Genomic DNA, 19,829 nt, shown 5'->3' with positions numbered 1-19,829 from the left:
ATGGTTTAAAAGAAGAATTGTGAATATTATTGTCTACAGAACTCAAAATGCACTTTATTACATATTTTAATTGATTGCCTTTTTTTTCTAGGATATACGTAAAAAGATTCTTAAGCCTTTGGTCCATGGCTCCCCCTCTTGCCTTCTTGCTCTAATGCAAGAATTGAATGGCTGGTCCCTGAGCTTCTCCACGCCTTCCAGGTCCTGGGTTGCGCGGGCCTGGGGGTTGTTGGCAGTGCGGAGATTCACAGAAAAGCCCCAGGCGGCCAAAAGGGTCAGGACACATGAGTTCCGCTGCAAGTGGTAGACTGAGTCAAACCCACCCGCCGACACCCGAGGGAAGAATGAACACAACTACAGGAAATCAGTTTTTTCCTTCATTTTGCATCGGCCTATATGGTAGCCCCAGCTCCCTCTCTGACTTGTTTCTACGCCCTCCGCCCCACCTTCTTCTTTTACCTCTATCCTCGTAGCCTATGTATCTATTCTAAACTGTTTTCCCCGAATGTTGAGACCTGAGCAACATGGCTGATGCCGGATGGAGTTGCTAGACAACTAATGAGGAGATTGGCCCTGGTTTCCCCCTCGACCGTCACCTACCCAGCTGGACATTGGTCACCGTTCTTCCTCGTCTCCCTGCTATGGCTGCTTCCTCCCCTCCTTTCTTATAAATTCTCGCAACCTCGTTGCTTGTTTACTTTACCTTACTACGCTATTGTAACTGTTGTAATTTGTAACGCAATGTTCCCCTGTTATAGCACTCTGATACTTACTGGTAAAGCCAGCGCTTTATAATCCTTTTGATGTACCTTCTAATGCCATGTTCCCCTGGTTTTGCGCTCTGATACCTCCGGGTCTAGATAGCGCTATATAACCTTCGCAAATCAAATAAACTAAAAACAGTTTTTTCCTGAACGCTGAGACCTGAGCAACATAGCTGATGACTGGTGGAGCTGCTTGACAGCTAATGAGGAGATTGGGCCTTGACTGTCACCTACCCAGCCGGACATCGGGCATTGTTCTTCCTCGTCCTCCGCTATTACTCCTTCCTCCCCTCCCTCCTTCGAATTATTGAAACATTATTTATATGTACTGTACCTTACTATGCTCTTGTATCTGATATAACTTGTAACGCAACAATTCTGAATGTAAAGCACTCTGATACCCTCTTGGGTCAAGTTTGTGCTATATAAAACTTTATAAATAAATTTTAAAAAAGTGTAAATTTGTTTTTAAAACTTTGTACCTATACATGAAAGATGGCGAGTCCTGCGAGATTATATGGTATTTTTAGATATGTCAATAGCATTAGGAAGATTTATGAATTATAAGTAAGCTGAAACAACTGAATGTTATTTATGTTAATTAATGTGTTTGAATTTGTATTAACATATGTAAGTTATTGGTAGAGAGGACAATGTTGTCCAAATACATTTATGAGGATAATTCATCTTTCTATAGACATATCACAGACCTTCTCAGTAGGTACATTATGTGTGGTTCAATTCTATCACTGTATTTTCTTCCAAACTATACATATTTCCCCAGTGTTCCGCTAAGCAACAACATGACTATGTGGGTAGGAAAGGAAAAAAATGATTATTGCAGCAGAAAATAATATAACAAGATCTTCATACAAATAGCAAATAAAAATTGAATTGTGCTTTTTCTTATGCATTTCCACAAGCACAGAGCTCTGATTTGTATGTATGGGGCTGTATGGCCAGTGATCACTTTCATCTTACAGTTTAAGTGCATATGACTACCGTGTTTAGTCCATACAATTTGCACTACAAATGAGGGAGTTCACTTCAAGTAGCGAAGCCACAAGTCAGTGGACCGAGCACTGTATTGCCTACACCTGTTACTAGCGGATGTACACCAATGCAAATAATAATGCGATGTTGTTTAAGAGGATTCCTCCCTGTTTTGTGGATGAATGTAAGATTGTAACTGTGAAGCAGATGCAATGCTGAAACTGAGTTGGAAACTGGGTTGACTCAGTAAAGATCAATTTCAGTGAGCATCCATGTTAGACCAATGCCCAATGACAGACTCTGAGAGTCGGGGTGAAGCTTTGGCCAGCAACCACTGTAAAGGTGGAGCAGGAACCAAGGCTGGAGCACAGTGTAAGTTAAGTTATTTGTGCATAAAGGGAAGTAAAATCTGAAATCAAAAGGTGAGTGATGTCTCATTACTCAGTTGTTCTCATTGCAAAGTAATCCGTTCATAACCAGAATACAATAGACTTGCATCTCTGAGATTTTGAGTTACAATCTATGCAGCTGAACACCTTGTGCCTCCAACTGAACTCAGGGGTAGATATTTCATTCTAGACTTAAAGTATAAGCCAGTACATGGGATCCTTCTGTCAGTACTGCACATTATGCTGATACAAGCACATTATTTTAGGAGAGAAGGCCTGCATGATTTTACATTAAGGGATGTATTTCCTTCAAATTTGGAGGTATAATTTAATATCTTTGAAAACTTTCAGGACAGTATCTGTTCATTAGGCTTGTGATTAAGGTGTCGTCTCAAAGGCGCAGGCAGGAGGAGCCATGAATACTTGTTTATTACTGTAGACTACCAGAATTCAAGATAACATTCCCCCATACATTGTATATATTATGGCAGTTGTGGGCAAGTTAGGAAGAGGTGGGAAAGAATACTAATAGCACACAGAATAACTCAACAATACTTTTAGAGATAAAACATTTACAAGACAGATCCAGAAAAGTATTTGAGTCTGCTGGTTTTCACAAAAATGATCCGAATGAGTCCCCATGGAAATTTAAATAGATGCTGTCATATGCAAGCTATTTCCTAGAGATGATGCACTGAATATTAAACACATGAGGACAGTGTCTGCAATCAAGCAAGGTCTAGTGTAATGCACATTGTACCCTACAGAGACAAAGTGCATCTCCTGGAGGAAGAAGGTAATGCAGGTAAAGTGGCAGACAAGGAGTACAGACTCAATTTTCCTCAATTTTAGACGTGAGGCATGATACAGCAGAAATGAGTATGATGGTATCAAAAGCTTCCACTCATGGCATCAACCAGTAGCTGGCCAAGCAGGAATATAAAGCGATGAGCACTGAAGTATATGGGTGCGGCTGTCCATGCTGTTAGATTCATACACCACACAATATGATCCAACTACAGAAGGTAGAAATGTCACCTCTGAGTTGGCTCACACAAAAGGCAGAGGAAGGTTGCACTGTCTTCCCTGGCAGTGAAATTACAACTTTCAGCGCATTTGGCAGGTCACCTTGTGACTGGCAAGACAATGTGTGTGTTGCTATTCAGAAATACACATCGCCTGACTAGTGCATTTTTCACAGCAGCTCCATGCTACTTCTAATTGTGCCCTACCGGAGAGTGTATGCAACAATGCTATTAATGATGAGACAGCATGGGGAAAAGAGCTGGAGGTCAGGTGGAAGCACGCATATGTGTGTGTGTGTGTGTCTGTCTGCATGTGTTTGTCAGTCTGCATTCACGTAGAACAATTACTTTTGATCACTGACTAATGCAAATTGTATGTGTAAACAACTGTGAAATGCCCAGGGTTGGTCCTAAAAGTGATGGACAGCCCAGCTAGCCAATGCCTCAAGATGGCACAAGCAAATAAGCCAGGGGATGAAGGAAGGACACTAAGCCAAAGCCTCTCTCATTATATTATACTGACATGAGGCGTTCCAAACAACTGAAGCAGCCTGCAGTCAGACTGAAAAACTAAAGCTGTGCTCAAGTCAAGTACAATTATATATGATTTCTGTACTCACATTTGGAGTTCATTAACTGAAAGAACATTTTTTTAAATACAAAGGAAAAAAAAAGACAAGGATCATAAATGATAAATACCTTCACAGCAAATTCCATGTTCGTAGCTATATGGACACATCGCTTGCACACGGAGTAAGATCCAATACCAATGTCTTCCTTCAACTCATACATGTCAGAAAACTTTGCACAGTTTCCATGTAGGTGCTTTGAAGAAATAAGATATTCTGTGACTAAATGTAAAGATATTTTCTGAACATTCTCATGAATAATAAACACTAAGAAACAGTTTTCTGAAGTTATGCCCTGAGATGCAATGGTGACAATAAGCAGCACTAACGAGGGCTTGGGGATTCTGGGCTGTAGAGACATGTTGCATTTTGGCTCCGCAGGGGTCCATTTGTCAGAATCTACTTTCCCAGTCATATCAAAAGAGTGCCACTACAACTAGATATGGGCTTGGCCCAAGGAGGGATTATCAATTGGTGAGCCCCAGTGCTGACCCAATGTCGGACAAAAAAAGGCATGAAGGACAAATCTTGATACTAAGTGGGCCATTCAAGGGCTACAACATGAAGGGTAATTCACACGCTAAGGGTAGTAATCTACAGTGTGCAAGGATGCAGCTACCTGGTCCAAAACCCAGCTGAAGAATATGGCCTTTTCGCTTCTCTATGAGTGAGTCATTGGGCAAGAATTAATGACTGCAGACATACGCTCCTCTCTCAAGTTGTACTGAATGGGAAGCTGGAAAATCTGATCCCATGAACTACTGCATTTTTTAACCAATTTTACTGATTTTGAAAATAGTGTAGACAAAGATACAATCATTACAGTATGATAATGGAGTCAATCATAAATCACATTCCCAATGGGTCAGTAAATCGTAGACAGCAATTAAGGTTATGGCTGGAGGCATTGGTTCATCTTTACATAATCAACAATCATGTGTAACATAGTAAACTGGCAGGTCCCATCCATTACAATGATCTATACCTACAATATAGTATCTATTTGGCACTGGCTGAAAACAGCCATGGGGACACGATGTACTTGTACATCCTGCAGAGATGTGTTGTCTCACCACTAGAACAGACATGGTTTGGAGCATGTGTTTGGTACGCGTCTCAGTGAGACAGGGTGCAGGCCTAAGGACCACAGTAATGTGGAAGTAGGGGTAATGGGGATGAAGGGTTTAAAGAAGAGGGAGAGGGACAGGAGAAGAGAAGTGCAAGGGAACAAGTACTGTACGGAGTAGTATGTGTTAGGGAATCATGCTCCCCTATCGTGCTCTTCTTTCCCGGGATCTTCTGAGAGCACTTGCAATTCCTACAGCAAGGTATCCCACTCCAGCCCAATGGGGACCTTGCGCAGGCCTGTAACCTTCTCTCTGCAGAGCGCTACCAACTCGGCTTTGCCCCACTTCAACGGTGCTGAATTCCAGAAAGGCATACCAGGAAGATGGGCATCCTTCCACTTCATGGCAATGAACCTCTTAGCTAGGAGTAGGGCCACTTTATAAATCGATTAGTGCTGCCTGAATTGTTGGAACCACATCGGAAGCATGTTGACACGCTACCGTTTTTTCCAAACGTGCTGGCGTGAGGTATGCCCTATGTAAAAAGTTATGTTGGATGTATTGGAATTTTAAGTTGGGAGAAGCTTTACGTGGGTATATAAGCATCCTGTCCCACTCCTTCTATGCAAGTGCACTACATATGTCCCACTCCCAGTATTGCCTTGTTGAGTGTAACAGGTCCTGTGGTGCAGAAGCCATCATGTGTGCGAACCACCTGATGGGGCGCCGACCATCACACGTATTGCATGTAGCAGGTGTTGCGTATCCGGTTCTGTGTCCGCGATATGCCAATTCCATGGCAGTTTGGCCAGCAGAGTTTGGTGCACTAGAAAAGGGTCCAGGGGAAGGCCATGGTCCAGGTGGAGCTGTTTAAGGGTCAAGATGGCAGCGTCCTGAAATAGGGTGCCTAGGGTATCCACCCCTTCTGAATCCCATAGCTCTATTCCCTCCCTCTCAAGGAGCTCTCTGAAGGGGTGTAAGGAGCAGTGTGTATGGTGTCAGGGTCGGAGTCAGCTGAAGGCTTCTAGTATAGCTGGTGTATGCTATAGTCAGAAGCTTATTAGAATGTGGGTGGAGTTTGCCAGATGGTAATAACTCATGAATCGCTTGGGCGGCTCGATCCAATGTGGGTATGCCCAATTCGACCAGATGCCGGCCTGCCAGCTAGCAAGACTGCCATTGCAAATGGGCTGACAAGTAGTAATGCTAAAAATTAAGACCTTGTTGACCGGCAACTGGAGCTTCTGCAGAGTGAGACAACTACTTCCCTTGTTCCAGAGAAAGATCCCCAGCATACAGTGCAAAGTATGAATGTTAGAGCTCTGTATGTGTACCGGGAGATTGTGAAATTAATAAAAGCGATAGGGAGAATTATCATCTTGGAGAGTGAGACCTGTCTCTGCACCGTAAGTAGAAGTGTACCCCAAAAAGCCAGTTGCGGTCCGAGGGAGGAGTTAGCCCTAGTGAGGTTACCATCTATAAAGTCCAGAGTATCGCGATATATACGAATACTGAGATAGCCGAATGTGGACGGTTCCCATATTACCTGGTGGGAGTCCCACTGCTAGGTGTTGCTGTGGGCAGGTTGGGTGCACAGGAAACAGGCAAGTCTTGGCCCAATTCACTCCCCGACCTAAGGCATTACAGAATTCCTCAAGCACTATTTCAATGCCTCCAAGTACTCGCGTGACATCCCATATGTAAATAAGGACGTCATCCGCGTTAAGGGGACTGCATGAAGTTCATCCGCAAAAATTATGCCCCTATACCCTCTATCACGCAGCAGCCGTTGGGCTAATGGTACTAATGCCAGCACAAACAAAAGTGGCGACAATGGGCCGCCCTTGCGCGTTCCTCGGCTGATATAACATGGGGCTGAAATGAGCTGGCCCATCTTAACTTGAGATGTAGGAGCTGTATAACATAAAAGAATGAGGCATAGCATGCACACTGGGAGTCCAAACAGCAAACGTGCTGTAAACCTATATTCCCAGTCCACTGTGTTAAATGCTTGTTCTAGGTTTATCACTACACAAGCAGCAAAGGGCCAGTGAGGTGGGACCAGCTCCAGCACTCTGTGGACACTGCGTAAAATAAGGGTAGTCGAGCGATTAGGAATGAAGCCGTTCTGATCGGCATGCGCCAGTAGAGGCATATATTCAATAAGGCAGAGAGCTATGACTTTGCTGAGTATCTTATAGTCTGTGGCCAACATGGTGAAGCGGTGATAGGATGTCATTTCAAGTTGGTTCTTGTCAGGTTTCAGCAGTGATATTATAAGGGATTCCTCCAATAGCTTGGGGACCAGGACACCCTCATAAGTCTTATAAAGCTCAGCTGAAAGGCCATCCAGCCCAGGAGTTTTGCATGTAGCTAACCCTCGTATGGATGCTCAGCACTCCTGCTCCGTAATAAGCAGCTGTAGGCCATTTGGTCAATAGTGTGCAACTCGAGGGCTTAGAAGAAGGCTTGTATGTGGGCTGTCCGATCAGTGATGGGTGGGTTGTATAATGCTTTCTAGTATGATGTGAATGCGGCGTGCATGCCCGTCTGACCAGTAACAGTACAAGCAGGGGATTGTCGGATCATATTGATGCATGCGGGCAAATTGGCACTACAAAGAAGCCAGGCCAGCAGACGGCCAGCCTCATCTCCCTCGGCATGAATCTTGGCCTCATAGGCTCAGAAATCGAAGCTTTGTAGCTGAGCCACAAGTTGGGCATGCTGCTCCCTAGCATCTACAAGAGCGTGTGACCTGAGGAGTCACACGGGAATCAGTTTCGAAGGCGCCCAGTGATGCCTCTAATGCCGGCAGCTATTTGTGAAAGTACTTCCACCACTGTATTAATACAGTATCCCTGTAGGACTACTTTTAGTGCCTCCCACTCTAGTGCAGTGTTCCAATTCTGTTCCATGTAGCAGACCAGTATGTCTCAGGTTTTGTCTTGAAATGCACTGTCCTCCAGTATGGCTGGTTGCAAGCAACAGATGGGGACAGGCGGGCATGGGGTGCCCAAAACTACATAAATCAGCAGGTGGTTGTGGTTGGAAAAGGTCAAACCTAGATCTTCTCCTGCGGTCTAATCGAATGTACGCTATGGTGCAGGAAATAATAAGAATATTCCCTCGTGTCCGGATTTAATGTACGGCAGCTACCTATAAGGAACCAGTTTCCAAGCCACTGTGCCAGTCCAGCTGCGTATATCACCACAGGGGAAGTCAGTAGCGGGAGGTGGGAACAATCAAGATCAGGGTCTATTACGCCAGTAAAATCTCTTCCAACGAGCCATGGGATATGCTCCCACTATTTGAGGATAACTGAGGCAGGCTAGAAAGGCTAGTTTCGCTACATTCTGTGCATAAATGCTGCCCAATAGCAGTGGACAGCCATCAAGCTGACCCTTCACAAAAACATAACGTCCCTCAGGGTCAACTCCACCATCACAGGTTTGAAGGGGGGCACTGGGCGTATCCAGACTGGCGCGCCACAGCCAAATCCAGAATATGTAGAGCTGTAACATTGTCTCCACCATTTCTTTTGGAGTCGGAGATCTTCACCCCCACCACGTGTGTCTACCGCAGAACTGCAATGTAAGTGGTGTGCCTGCACAAAAACTGCAGGATCAGATGTTGCTGACATGCTGTCCCCATTCCTCAGACATTTTAAGCCAGTACATGTACGTTTTTCATGATGTAGTAAAAAGGTGGGTCCTGTGAACAACCCCGTGCCTATGGGTAATATGGCGTGTGACCTGGAAAAACAAGAGTAACATAATCCCCCAACTGCCCTCCCAGGGTAAGTGCAAACCAGTGGTCACCCAAACGGTGAACAAATAGACTCATGATGATGTGGGAGCTCCCTTTGTGGAACCTCATGAAAGGTCCCCAACTAGAAAAATAGTGAATTACTGAAGGGGGGATGCGACAAGCAATAGAAGTCAATACTCAAGCTCCAGGTATCAAGGAAAGCAAACTAGGGGACATTAGAGAAAGGTGCTCTTCTAGGTCCACACGACCCAGTTCTGTACCAACATGTTGCAAAGACTGAATTACCTACGAGTATTATTGTAAGAATTAGGGCTCCTGCTGGGGGGGATCATTAGTACATCTATAGCATATAAAAAAATGGGGGGTAGGTCGGATAAAAAAAAATCTGCAGTTAGTGGGGTGACATTTGGTAGTACAGTTAAGGAGGTGCTACTCAGCGAAGCTATAGAGACAGAGTCTGACTTTGAGTCATCAGTGAGCCGAAGGGGGGCAGGGGAGCAGCGCTCTTGAAGGCAAATTGTGTCTCATTCGATAATGTACTCTGTTGCTGGTCACATGCTTGCGCCGGGGAGGGAGCCCCCTCCACAGGCGATCTCTCCCTCCCCGATCCTGCCATCACATACTGTGCTGTTTATTCTCCATATCAGGCTGTTGAGATGGTGTGCCTGGGGCAGATATCTCAAAGCGATGCTGTTCCTCTCAGTCCCAGGTGTCCACGGGTTCCGGGGAAAAATATCTGATCAGGTTGGCTACTACTTTAAGCTTTGCTGGGAATAGCAGGGAGTATGGAGGGCCCACCTCACACAGGCATTTCTTGCCACCCAAGAATGATGCCCTCCGGTGCTGCAACATTCAGGTATGGTCTGGGAAAAGAAAGATGCATGCATTTTCGTACTGCAGGGAGTCTGCATTTCAGGCCATTCTCAGAACAGTTTCTTTATCCCTGAGGTTCAGCAGGCGGATCATCACTAGTCTAGGGGATGATCCCGGAGGCGGCTGCCGCGTCAGGACCCTATGGGCCAGGTCTACCTGCCACTGGGTGTAAAGAGCTATTGGGGCCACCACTTGGGCAAGCTACTACTCAAAATAGTATACCAATGTACAGCCTTCCACCCCCCTTCAGGGAATCCTACAACCCGAAGGATGTTGCGCAGGAGCGTCCCTCAGAGTCCTCAGCCATGCCCTCCAGTTCCCGCACCTTGGCCACAAGGGAGCGAACTTGGCCCTCAAGGTGCAAGACTTTTGGTTGCAGCTCATCAAGAGTACTTTCAGTCTGGGTGACTCGTCCTGTCAACTTCTTCTGATCCTGCTGCAGCAAGTTCACGTCAATCAATAGCCACAGCATCTATAATGTTGCGCAGGTCGTCACGTTTCTGCTATGGCCGCCAGGATTTGGTCAAATCTGTCATTCAAGGGGGGGTCATCTGCCTCGTGCCTCTACAACTTCGGGGAGTTCTCCCCGTGGCAATCCAGCGAATGGGTCCAAGGACCCCTGCGTTTTCCCATATCTCGCTTATGGCACGTCAGGTGGGCTAGATGGCCCAGGTCAGCACAGGAGGGAAATGATCAGCAGCTGTACCCTTCTCCGCTCGAGTGGCACTGCGCGGCACTCAACTCAGAGGAACCAGGGCCCCACCCGAGCGGCACCCACTGTCCAGACGCAGTCCTGGAGAGCTGGTTGCTCTACGGCAGGACAAAGGGGGGGAATGTCTGTGTTTTGTCCTCCCCACCAACATCAGCAGCACAACAGACTGGCAGTGGTGCACACACAAATAATCCTCCATGTACGGACCCCCCACACCTCTCACCAGCACCAAAGGGGGCAAGTAGTGAGAGGTGCAAGAGCAGTCCGCCACTACCACCACTGAGCAGCAAGTCCCCACCCAGCCTCCACTCTGGAGAAGCAGCACTGTTGTCCACAATGTTAGGCTTCTACAGCCCTTTGGCAATGACACGCCGTGGAAAAAGGGGGGCACACGGTTGATGGACCCACCTCACCTCTTCCCCCAGGCAGGGGTGTCATAGCAGGAGGGGGGAGGAGAGGAGCAGAGTGGTCCTAGCCCCGCCAATTCTCATGTAACCCACCAGGCTCAAACCCCACGGCCTATGCAGGACGCTGCAATGCGACTCAGTGGGAGGGGTCCCCACCGGCAATCAATCACTGGTCCAAGCATGCATTGCTTGGCCCGAGGGGCAGCAATCCCGCTTAATCACATGCAGGGAAACGTCCAGCCAGCCACACTCACCGCCTTTCATGTAATAAGCCCCAAGGTCCGACCGGTAAATCAACCGCTGGCGCTGAACAGAACGGGCAGCAAAGTATCACACCCGCACCAGGCAGGGGCAGGGCATCCAGCGTCTCCCTTGAGGCCTCCAATTCCACTCCCGCGCAGCTCCACTTTAAGCGCCGGTTGCAACAGAAACCAGTTGCTACTCACCTCAGGCCCCGATAGTCACGCCCTGGGCAGAGCCAGCTCCTCTCCCACCATCACTTCTCAATCGAGGGGCAGGGCTGTGCCCCACTGGGAAGGCTGCCCTCAGCACCCGCAATGCAGTGGTGCCCGATCAAGGCATGGGCAGGTGTCTTAGACTAGACACTCAAGCCAGAACACTAGATGGGCTTCCCCACATCCAGGGAGCATATCACTGGCTATGGCAGTTCTCAGGGCCATCACGGGGTTCCCAGGGCCCTCACAGGCACAGCGCACCACACTGGGCCCACAGCAGAGTATTTAAGCAACGATTAAAGGTTTGAGGGCACAGGATCGAGGGTCCTGACACATAGCAGTCTCATCTTGCATTTACCATCTTGCTGCGGTCAACCACGCCCCCCAGGAACTACTGCATTAATGACTGCTATACTTTACTGTCTTTGGGACTGGCCTCCAAGCTCATGTATACTGTTGTACTGACTGAAGATCCTAGTCATTTGGCAGTAATTCTTATACTATATAGCATTTCAAGTGCAGAATAGACCAGCCATCATAATATTGGATTGGGTATTTAAAAGCAAGTGAGGTCAAGGTTCATGTCAAGGTGAAAAATGTTATTATGAACGAGGTGTCCATTGCTGCAGTATAGTAAAAACCAGGTAAATATGATGAATGATCCCAACATGGGCTGTTGACTGGGTGACTTAACCTCTGTACTTGACAGGAAGATCAAGTAATTGGTATGTGGGGTCTATAGAACAAACCAACACAAACAATTTTGGGAAGGTGATATTTCGTTGCATAAGGGGATTAAATAGCGAGTTGAGTTAAAATGCTAACGTGTTCATCAACCACAGATGTATCTGAAAAGGTATAGTTTCAGATCTTACAAATTATTCCTTGCAAGACTCTGTACCATCACAGATACAAATGGCCCGATCTACAAAACAATCAAGAATGCATAATGCTATGTATCTACCCACTCAGGAACGGCAGACAGGGTGTAAAACACAAGGTTCATGGTTAATACAACGTTCAACAAACAACAAACCTGTGTTTACAGATGGCACTGATATAGCTTGTGGAAAGAGCATGGATTTGCTTGTGCTGCAACCACATTTCCTGAAGCAATGTGAGCGAGGGAGTTTGACAGTGTAAACATTTTAGACATGCTACATTCAGGAGAACAGAAGTGAGTTTGAGTGGTTGTAATGTGCATTATGATGACAAACAAGTGGGGGTGGCCCATGCAAATGTGTGAATATATTTGCCTCTGCCATATTATGGATGGGGGCGCAAGGGCAGAGAAACTGTCAGGAGCTGCACTGAACGTGTGCCACATAATGGTGGCGCACTGTTAGTGCGCCCCCTAAGGGCCGCCCTCTTGATGGGCTAAATGGGGGGTCCCATGAACTTCCCTAGTTATCCCACTGCAAGTGGGTGCAGTCACACACTGCACCAGCCTGCAAAGGGATCTCTAAGCCCTCCTCAAAGTGCAGGTGGATGTTCGCCTGCATTGTGAAACACAGAGTGGCTTTGAAGCTGCCGCTCAGTATTTCACTTGAATGTGCTGCCCCTATGGCAGCACGAGTTTGCAGTTGCCCTGAGGGCAGTGCATTCTCTCTATGTATTAAGGTACACGTTCCCTGTTTGCACACGGCACACGGATTTAGGGGCGCCCTGTGAAGAAAAAAGGAAAAATGCCCCTTATGTGTAATAATGGCCCTAGTGTGGGAGAGACAGATAAGTAGTCTACACAGTAGTCTCAGTTGAAACAGACATAACATCCAGTCTCATTGATGGCTATGATTCAACAAAGTGTCACACAGATTATGGAGCAGGAAAAAAGGGATAAGGCACACAATCACTGAACCCAGACAAACTTTGGAGGCCCATATCGCTTGCAATAATTGAGCAGAAGAGTCTTGATCTTAGCAGGTTTAACTTAATGAAGTTACTTTTTATTCAGAGCTTAATGGTAGCTGTGCAGTCCTTAAGCTAATGAGCAGTATCAGCACAGCACCATCAAACTGAAGCATGACCTGAATATCATATATAAAGGTATACACCCTAAAAGCAAAGCCTCTGATAAAATCTGCCAATGGCTGAGCATGCTAAAGGATACAAAAAAGTGATGGATGGAATGCTTGAATTAATCTTTGCCATTGGTAATTGCTTGAAGCTACATCCGAGTCCATCGTTAGTTAAGTGAGGACCTGGCCTGGTAGTTCGGGCTGAGCTGTTCTCACTGGAGCATGGTTAAGACTGATTTGAATATGGAGGGGTCCAAACAAAAGGTGGCATGATGTTCACAATAAAGATGGCCTGGGATGTGGCCGAAATAATTCCAGTGGCTATGATTAATTCAAACATTCCACCCATCACTTTTTTGTAGTTCAGTTCAAATAACTTTATTAGATTGTAAACGTAACAATCATAAAAGTACATAACATCAACATACATTTAAAAACAATCCAAAAATTCATTTGACAAGTGAGGAGTCCAGTGCACAGTATAAGTTGAAAAAGTGAAAAGCAGCGGGCAGCATGAACATATACATTATTAAAATCACATTAAAAACATAAATAATTTTGTTGTAATTTCATAGTAAAAAGTTAAAAATGCATAAGGCGTCACCAACAACATAATTATCCATCCATGCTTTTCCTAAAGGTGATAGCTGATTTTAAAAAGTTACAGACAAATAAAGTGCAGTCACATTTCAGCAATTGAAGATAATAAAGTGCGGGTTTGATTTGTGCAAAGTTCAGTTTTTTGAGGCACGGCTTTAGATATAGTTTCCGTGGTAGGAAGTAATAAGGGCAAATAAATAAAAAGTGTGCCAGATCTTGCGGAGACTTCCCATCGCAGCCGCAAGCTGGCAACACCTCACCCCGATGGGCCCCACTAGGGACCGCCAGTAGGAGATGGAATAGGTCAAAGCGGAACCTTGTTAACAAAAAACGTTCATAGCCAGTCATGTGCCATGACAAGTAAGGTTCCATTTGGGGACAGGTTTTGAGAAACAAGTGTTTCCTGACACTGTCCTTCTGTAGCTCGACCTCTTCTCTGTCTGAACATCTTAATATTAGCAAAGCATTTTTTACAAGGGTAACATCGGGTTTCGTGATCACGTTAGGACTAAAAAACAGTTCTGGCCGGCCAATTGCCGTCAGGCAGTCCTTTATGTACTTCAACCACGGAACTTTAAACCTCCCATCAAGTGTTAAAGCTTCTTTCAGTAAGGCTTGAGTGAGGGGTATATCTATATTAAGCCAACAATTCAACCAACATACTACTGGGTTCACTGCTATTCTGTCACTTAAAAATGGGACACCCAGCTCCTCATGTACCGAAAAGTTCCCAGTACCCCTTGGTAGCCTCAAAATCTTTTTCAGGACATTGTTTTCTGTGACCTCTAGGTCCTTTATCTTGCAGTAGCCCCAAAGCTCACTACCATAGCAGGCGACAGCAACACTTTTTGCCTGATATAGTTTAAGCAGGGCGGCCGTTGGGCAATTTCCAATTTTTTTCGCAAAGCCTACAATGGCCGCATTCACACGTGTTGCCTCACCCTTCTTTTTGGTGACTGCGGGTCCCCAAGATAATTTATGATCCAGGAGGACTCCAAGATATGAAAAGCTGTTAGTGGTAGGGATTTTCTCACCATTTAAACTGAAGGAGTTTATTTTCCGTGTACCCTGACCTATTTTCATGGCATAGGACTTAGAGTTGTTGATGCTTAGGCCACGGGACTCCGTGAACTCAAAGAAGGAATTTAGTAATTTCTGGAGGCCATTTGCTGTTCTAGAGATGAGTACAGCATCATCTGCATAAAGCAGCACTGGAACCCCTTTGCGCTCTACAGAGGGGTAGTCTGCTTCTGTTTTTAATAGAAATTCCTCCAATTCGTTGATATACAGATTGAAGAGGAATGGGGCCAGGATGCACCCCTGCCGTACACCCAGATTGATTCTAAATTCGTCCGTTACTTTTAAATCTTGGGTGTATCGAACATTGGCTCTTGTATCTGAATGTAAGTCGGCCAGAAAATTAACAAGATTCCTCTCTACGCCCATTTTTATCAGAGTAGCCCATAGAATGCCTCTGTCCACACAATCGAAGGCGGACGACAGGTCCATAAATGCCAGGTAAACAGTTCCTTTTTTGGCCAGGGTATATTTACTTAAGATCAGATACAGGTTCAGACACTGTGTGATTGTCGAATGACCGGGTCTGAAGCCGTATTGTATAGGTGATAGGATGTTGTTTACTTTGGCCCATGTGGATAGCCTGTTTAGAATTATTCCCCCTACCACTTTAGCTACTGAGTTTATTAGAGATATCGGCCTGTAACATGATGGGCTGCTGCGATCCCCCTTTTTAAAAACAGGGACTATAGTTGATAACCCCCACGCTTTTGGACACCCCGTATTCACTGCTGCGTTCACTACCGCCGTGAGAACGGGAGCCCAGAAGGAAACACTGGACTTAAAAAGGTCCGGTGGTAAGCCGTCTGGGCCCGGGGCCTTGTTGCTAGTTAGTCCCTGGATACCCCTTTCAACCTCATTGACTGTGAAGCATAGGGAATTATCGGATGGGGTTAAAAGAACATTTTCCGCCCGCTGCTCATTACTTTTAAAAATCACACTGAAGTGGGACATCCAGTCCTCCTCTGAGATGTTAGTGCCAAGGGCTGTGTCATTAGGATTATCAAACAAGGGTTTGTTGATAATTTGCCAAAACTTACTGCTATTCCCCAACACTGAGGAGTCAAGAAGGGACTCTATGGTTTTAGCCTTAATTTCTTTTTTCCTTGCGGCTAGTGCCTGTTTATAAAGCAAACGCAGGTTTTTGATTAAAACAAAATCTCTGGGTTTAATTTTTAAGGCAATCTTCAGGTCTCTACTTGCCTTAGAGCAGTTATGATCAAACCATTTAGAGTTGTTTTCGCTTTGTACTTTAGTTGGTGCTGTTAACATAGTTCCAATTATTGATACTATCCCCTCAAAACCGGACAAGATGTTCTCAGGGGGTGAGTGGGAAGATGAACAAGTTAACAACTCCTTTTCGCATGCATTATTTATTTTAATGTATAGCAAATCTTGATTTACCATTGTCCATTTTATGCGGCGTCTGCCGTTTATACAGCTCATCGTTCCCCGATCAATTCGGGGCAGTTGTTGTTTAAAAAAGGTTCCACCCAGGTTAATAGTTAGGGGGTTATGGTCACTGTAGACACTCAACTGAATGGTGAAGTTCGAGACCCATATTACAAGCTCGGTGGAGACTAGTATATAGTCTATAAAGGATCCCTGACCAAGTCCTTTAAAGGTTGGAACATCGTAGACTTTTATTTCAGAGACCAAGGACATGGCTACAGTTAAGTTATTGCTTGAAGCTACATCCGAGTCCATCGTTAGTTAAGTGAGGACCTGGCCTGGTAGTTCGGGCTGAGCTGTTCTCACTGGAGCATGGTTAAGACTGATTTGAATATGGAGGGGTCCAAACAAAAGGTGGCATGATGTTCACAATAAAGATGGCCTGGGATGTGGCCGGAATAATTCCAGTGGCTATGATTAATTCAAACATTCCACCCATCACTTTTTTGTATATTTCAGTGTGTTGCCCTATATGGGATGGGTATGTCAAGGCTTGGGTACTGTGCACACCGTAACATTAGAACCAAGCTATACCCGACTAATGAGCATAATAAGGGTGAAACCAGTCCGAGGCTCCTTGTGTTCTAGTTCAGGGATAATCTGGTCTAGCAGTTCTGGCAGGGCTGTTTCCATTGGACCAGGGCCAAGACTAATTTGTATATGGCTGGGTCCAAACTTAGGTGGCATGGTGTACAGAATTATGATTGACTGGGATGCAGCCCTGAGTAATTACCAGTTGCTGCGATTAATTCAAGCTTCCATCCATCACTTTGTGTATTTAAATGGCTGAATATAGACACTGAAAAACAGTGGCTTACGGGCCACATTGATCTTTATTGCCTTGGTTTCATATGGTGAGATCACTACCAACTGAGCTCTGCCCATAAGACATGTCTGAAGTACTTTGTCTCTGTTTCCTACGTGTTAATCAATCAGTAGATTTGTAGAGCGCTACTTGTCACCGGTGAGGGTATCCAGTCACTGTTACAGCCTTCTCAGAAATAAAGGATGATACCCTACACCAGAAACAGCTGACAAGTACAGCAGCACTAAAACCCTGGTGCCAAACTGATCTGGCAGACTTTCAGTCTCATCTCTGCCACAGACAATAACTGCCTCAACATTTCAGTAAGGATGACCGTGACCCTACAAGTCATCCAGTATACTGTTCTCCTGGAAGCAGCATCTGCAAGCTACATCTGAAATTTGCAGGCTCATCACTGTCCGAAGATGTTCTCAACAGGGGGTATAAGACTTCATGCTTTAGGTTGTTTGGCAACACACTTGTGACCAACGATGCATTAATATTCTGAAGGCAACCGCTAACTGAATCAAGAAAGACAAAAGTTAATGAATGAAAACATCTCTGTGGAAGCCACTTCGTAGGTTCATCTTCCATTACTACCAAAAAGGATTTTGCAAACAGAGCAGGATAAAAGATTTCAGCACAGCACTTTGAAGCTAACTGATTGTGCGTATGCATGTAATGAATAATCAGACTCCTTACTACACCTTCACATGTAAATGGCACAGGTCAACCACACTCTGATTTCCTTTATCGTTGCAATTGAGGTAAAGTAATGATCAAAGCTGACCAGGGATGTTGGGAAGTTGTTAATAAGAAAAGGACATATTAGGCTAAGAATACATGAGTAATTCTGGAGGAGTAAGTTTGAACTATTGTCAACCAACTATAAGCAGAGAATAATGGGAGAATAGGGATCCATCGACCAGACCCAGCACCAGGAGAACACATGATGAACTAAACTAAGCTTTCACTCGGATTTAGAATCTAGAGAAGCACTGATGGCACTGTAAAGGGTAGAACCTATCCTTACAAGCTTATTTATTTGCAAATACAGAATAAGGTATTATGTTGAAATGACCATGGATGCATCTAAACTAAAACGATGAAGGACTTGAGGGACCAAGACAAGATGATGGCATAGAAAGTCATGCCAAACACTTATCCACCTGGACCTGCCTTTTGCTCTATCCCCCTCAGCCTAACTACCAAAAATAATTTAGGCTATCCAGATGGGTGACCATGCCATGAGCAAAGCAGTTTGCACTCTGTGGTCAAACGGTCAAACAGCAAAGTAGAGGTGAGATTCCCCACTGAGAAGAGACCGCAGCTGAGAACAAAATGATGGCCGGGAAGACTCGAAGTGGCAGTGGAAGATTAGGCAGCCTCCACTAGAGGCCAGCGCGGGCCTTAAGTGGAATCTAGAAGAGAGAGTGATGCATGGAGAGTCTGCAAGCACAGCCCTGGAGCAGAGAGACACATGTGCAGCCCTACGGCCTAGTAGATGATGGACATCTGAGCGAGGATTCATGGAGCTGAAGCCCAACAGCGAGGAAAATACAGCCTTGATAATGATCCCAGTGCACCTCAAAGCCTTGCAAGAGTAGCCCAAAAGGAGCACTCTTCCACCCAACACTTCGAGCTGATTGAAAGGACTTTGACAGTGCTGTGGTCAGGGAACAAGGACCGGACCCACACTGACTAGCAAGTGGACAATGACATCTGCCACAGCATGATAGCCCTTAGAGGAGTGGATAGGCAAGGCTTGAGCAAGCGGATTGAGTAGAGCTAATACTACATTCCAGGTAACTGAGGGGCCCCGCAATGTCTCTCTACATCATGAGCTAGTGCATCGAACAACATTTGCCCTTTGAAATAAGGAATGCCTGGGACCCATCTAGATAGTGAAGAGGTGGTGAGTGGATTAGTAGTGGGTATCTCAAGAAGTTCATGAGCCCTTCCGGCTATGCTCGGACCATCTGTTTATATATCTGCATGTACCAAGAGGCACATGCATGGATTAGCCTCAACCAAGAGCAAGGATGATGGCTCAATAAAACATTCGCTGATCAGACCAGTGTTAGAAATTGGGTTTCTGGTTGGCAAAGGTATGCACCCAGTCCAAACATAAGACACACTCCTATCTAAGGGGAAGCAACAATCCTACTCAGGGTTTGCTAGATACACACTAAAAGATAACTCTCACCCTCTGTTAGCTTGGCATAAAGCAGTCAGCCTTATCTAAAGAGGCAATGTGTAAAGTATTTGTGCAACACATACACACTATCAAAATAAATACACCAAAAAAACTCCACACAGGTTTAGAAAAAGATTATATTCTGAACACAACAAGACCAAAAGGACAAAAATCCAATGTATAGAAGTTGAGAAATTGAATTTTAAAAGAATAAATGCAATAAAGAGCTTAGAAGCAAGTAATGCCAAAAAGGTTTCCTTACATCGTGCCGGACTGGGGTAAAGTCAAAGTTTGGGCAGACCGCGATGGAGCGCCTACCAGCTACAGGACCCAAGCGGGACCTCGTGAACAAAGCACCTTTCATGGTTGTACACAAGGGATGTGTCTATCTTCTCTACACAGTGAAGGCGATGTGTCAGTTTTGAAGACGGGTACCAGAGTCTTGAGGGGTCGAGCGATGTGCCGGATTCTGCCACGGAGTCGAGGGGATTTAATGGTTCTGATGCAATGTGCACATTTTATTTCCGCCACTGAGTCGATGCACTAGTTCTATTATCAACAGACAGGAGATGCATTGAAATCCATGTTGCAAGTATCT

At 45.4% G+C, this 19,829-nt stretch overlaps 1 protein-coding gene across 2 annotated transcripts in view; it reads right to left on the bottom strand.

The window, feature by feature from the left end:
- Window positions 1–19,829, bottom strand: part of RPS6KA6 (ribosomal protein S6 kinase A6) — a 499,939-nt gene that overhangs the window by 173,896 nt on the left and 306,214 nt on the right. For both annotated transcript variants that reach the window (XM_078688489.1, XM_078688488.1), the window contains one exon: window positions 3,871–3,996. In XM_078688489.1, the coding sequence (XP_078544615.1) occupies window positions 3,871–3,996 (126 nt within the window). The remainder of the gene's footprint in view (window positions 1–3,870; window positions 3,997–19,829) is intronic.

The sequence above is a fragment of the Lissotriton helveticus genome, chromosome 4_1 (assembly GCF_964261635.1).
Source record: "Lissotriton helveticus chromosome 4_1, aLisHel1.1, whole genome shotgun sequence".
Classification (NCBI taxonomy): Eukaryota; Metazoa; Chordata; class Amphibia; order Caudata; family Salamandridae; genus Lissotriton; species Lissotriton helveticus.
Note: the sequence above shows the minus strand (reverse complement) of the source record. Positions and strands in the feature narration are given on the sequence as shown.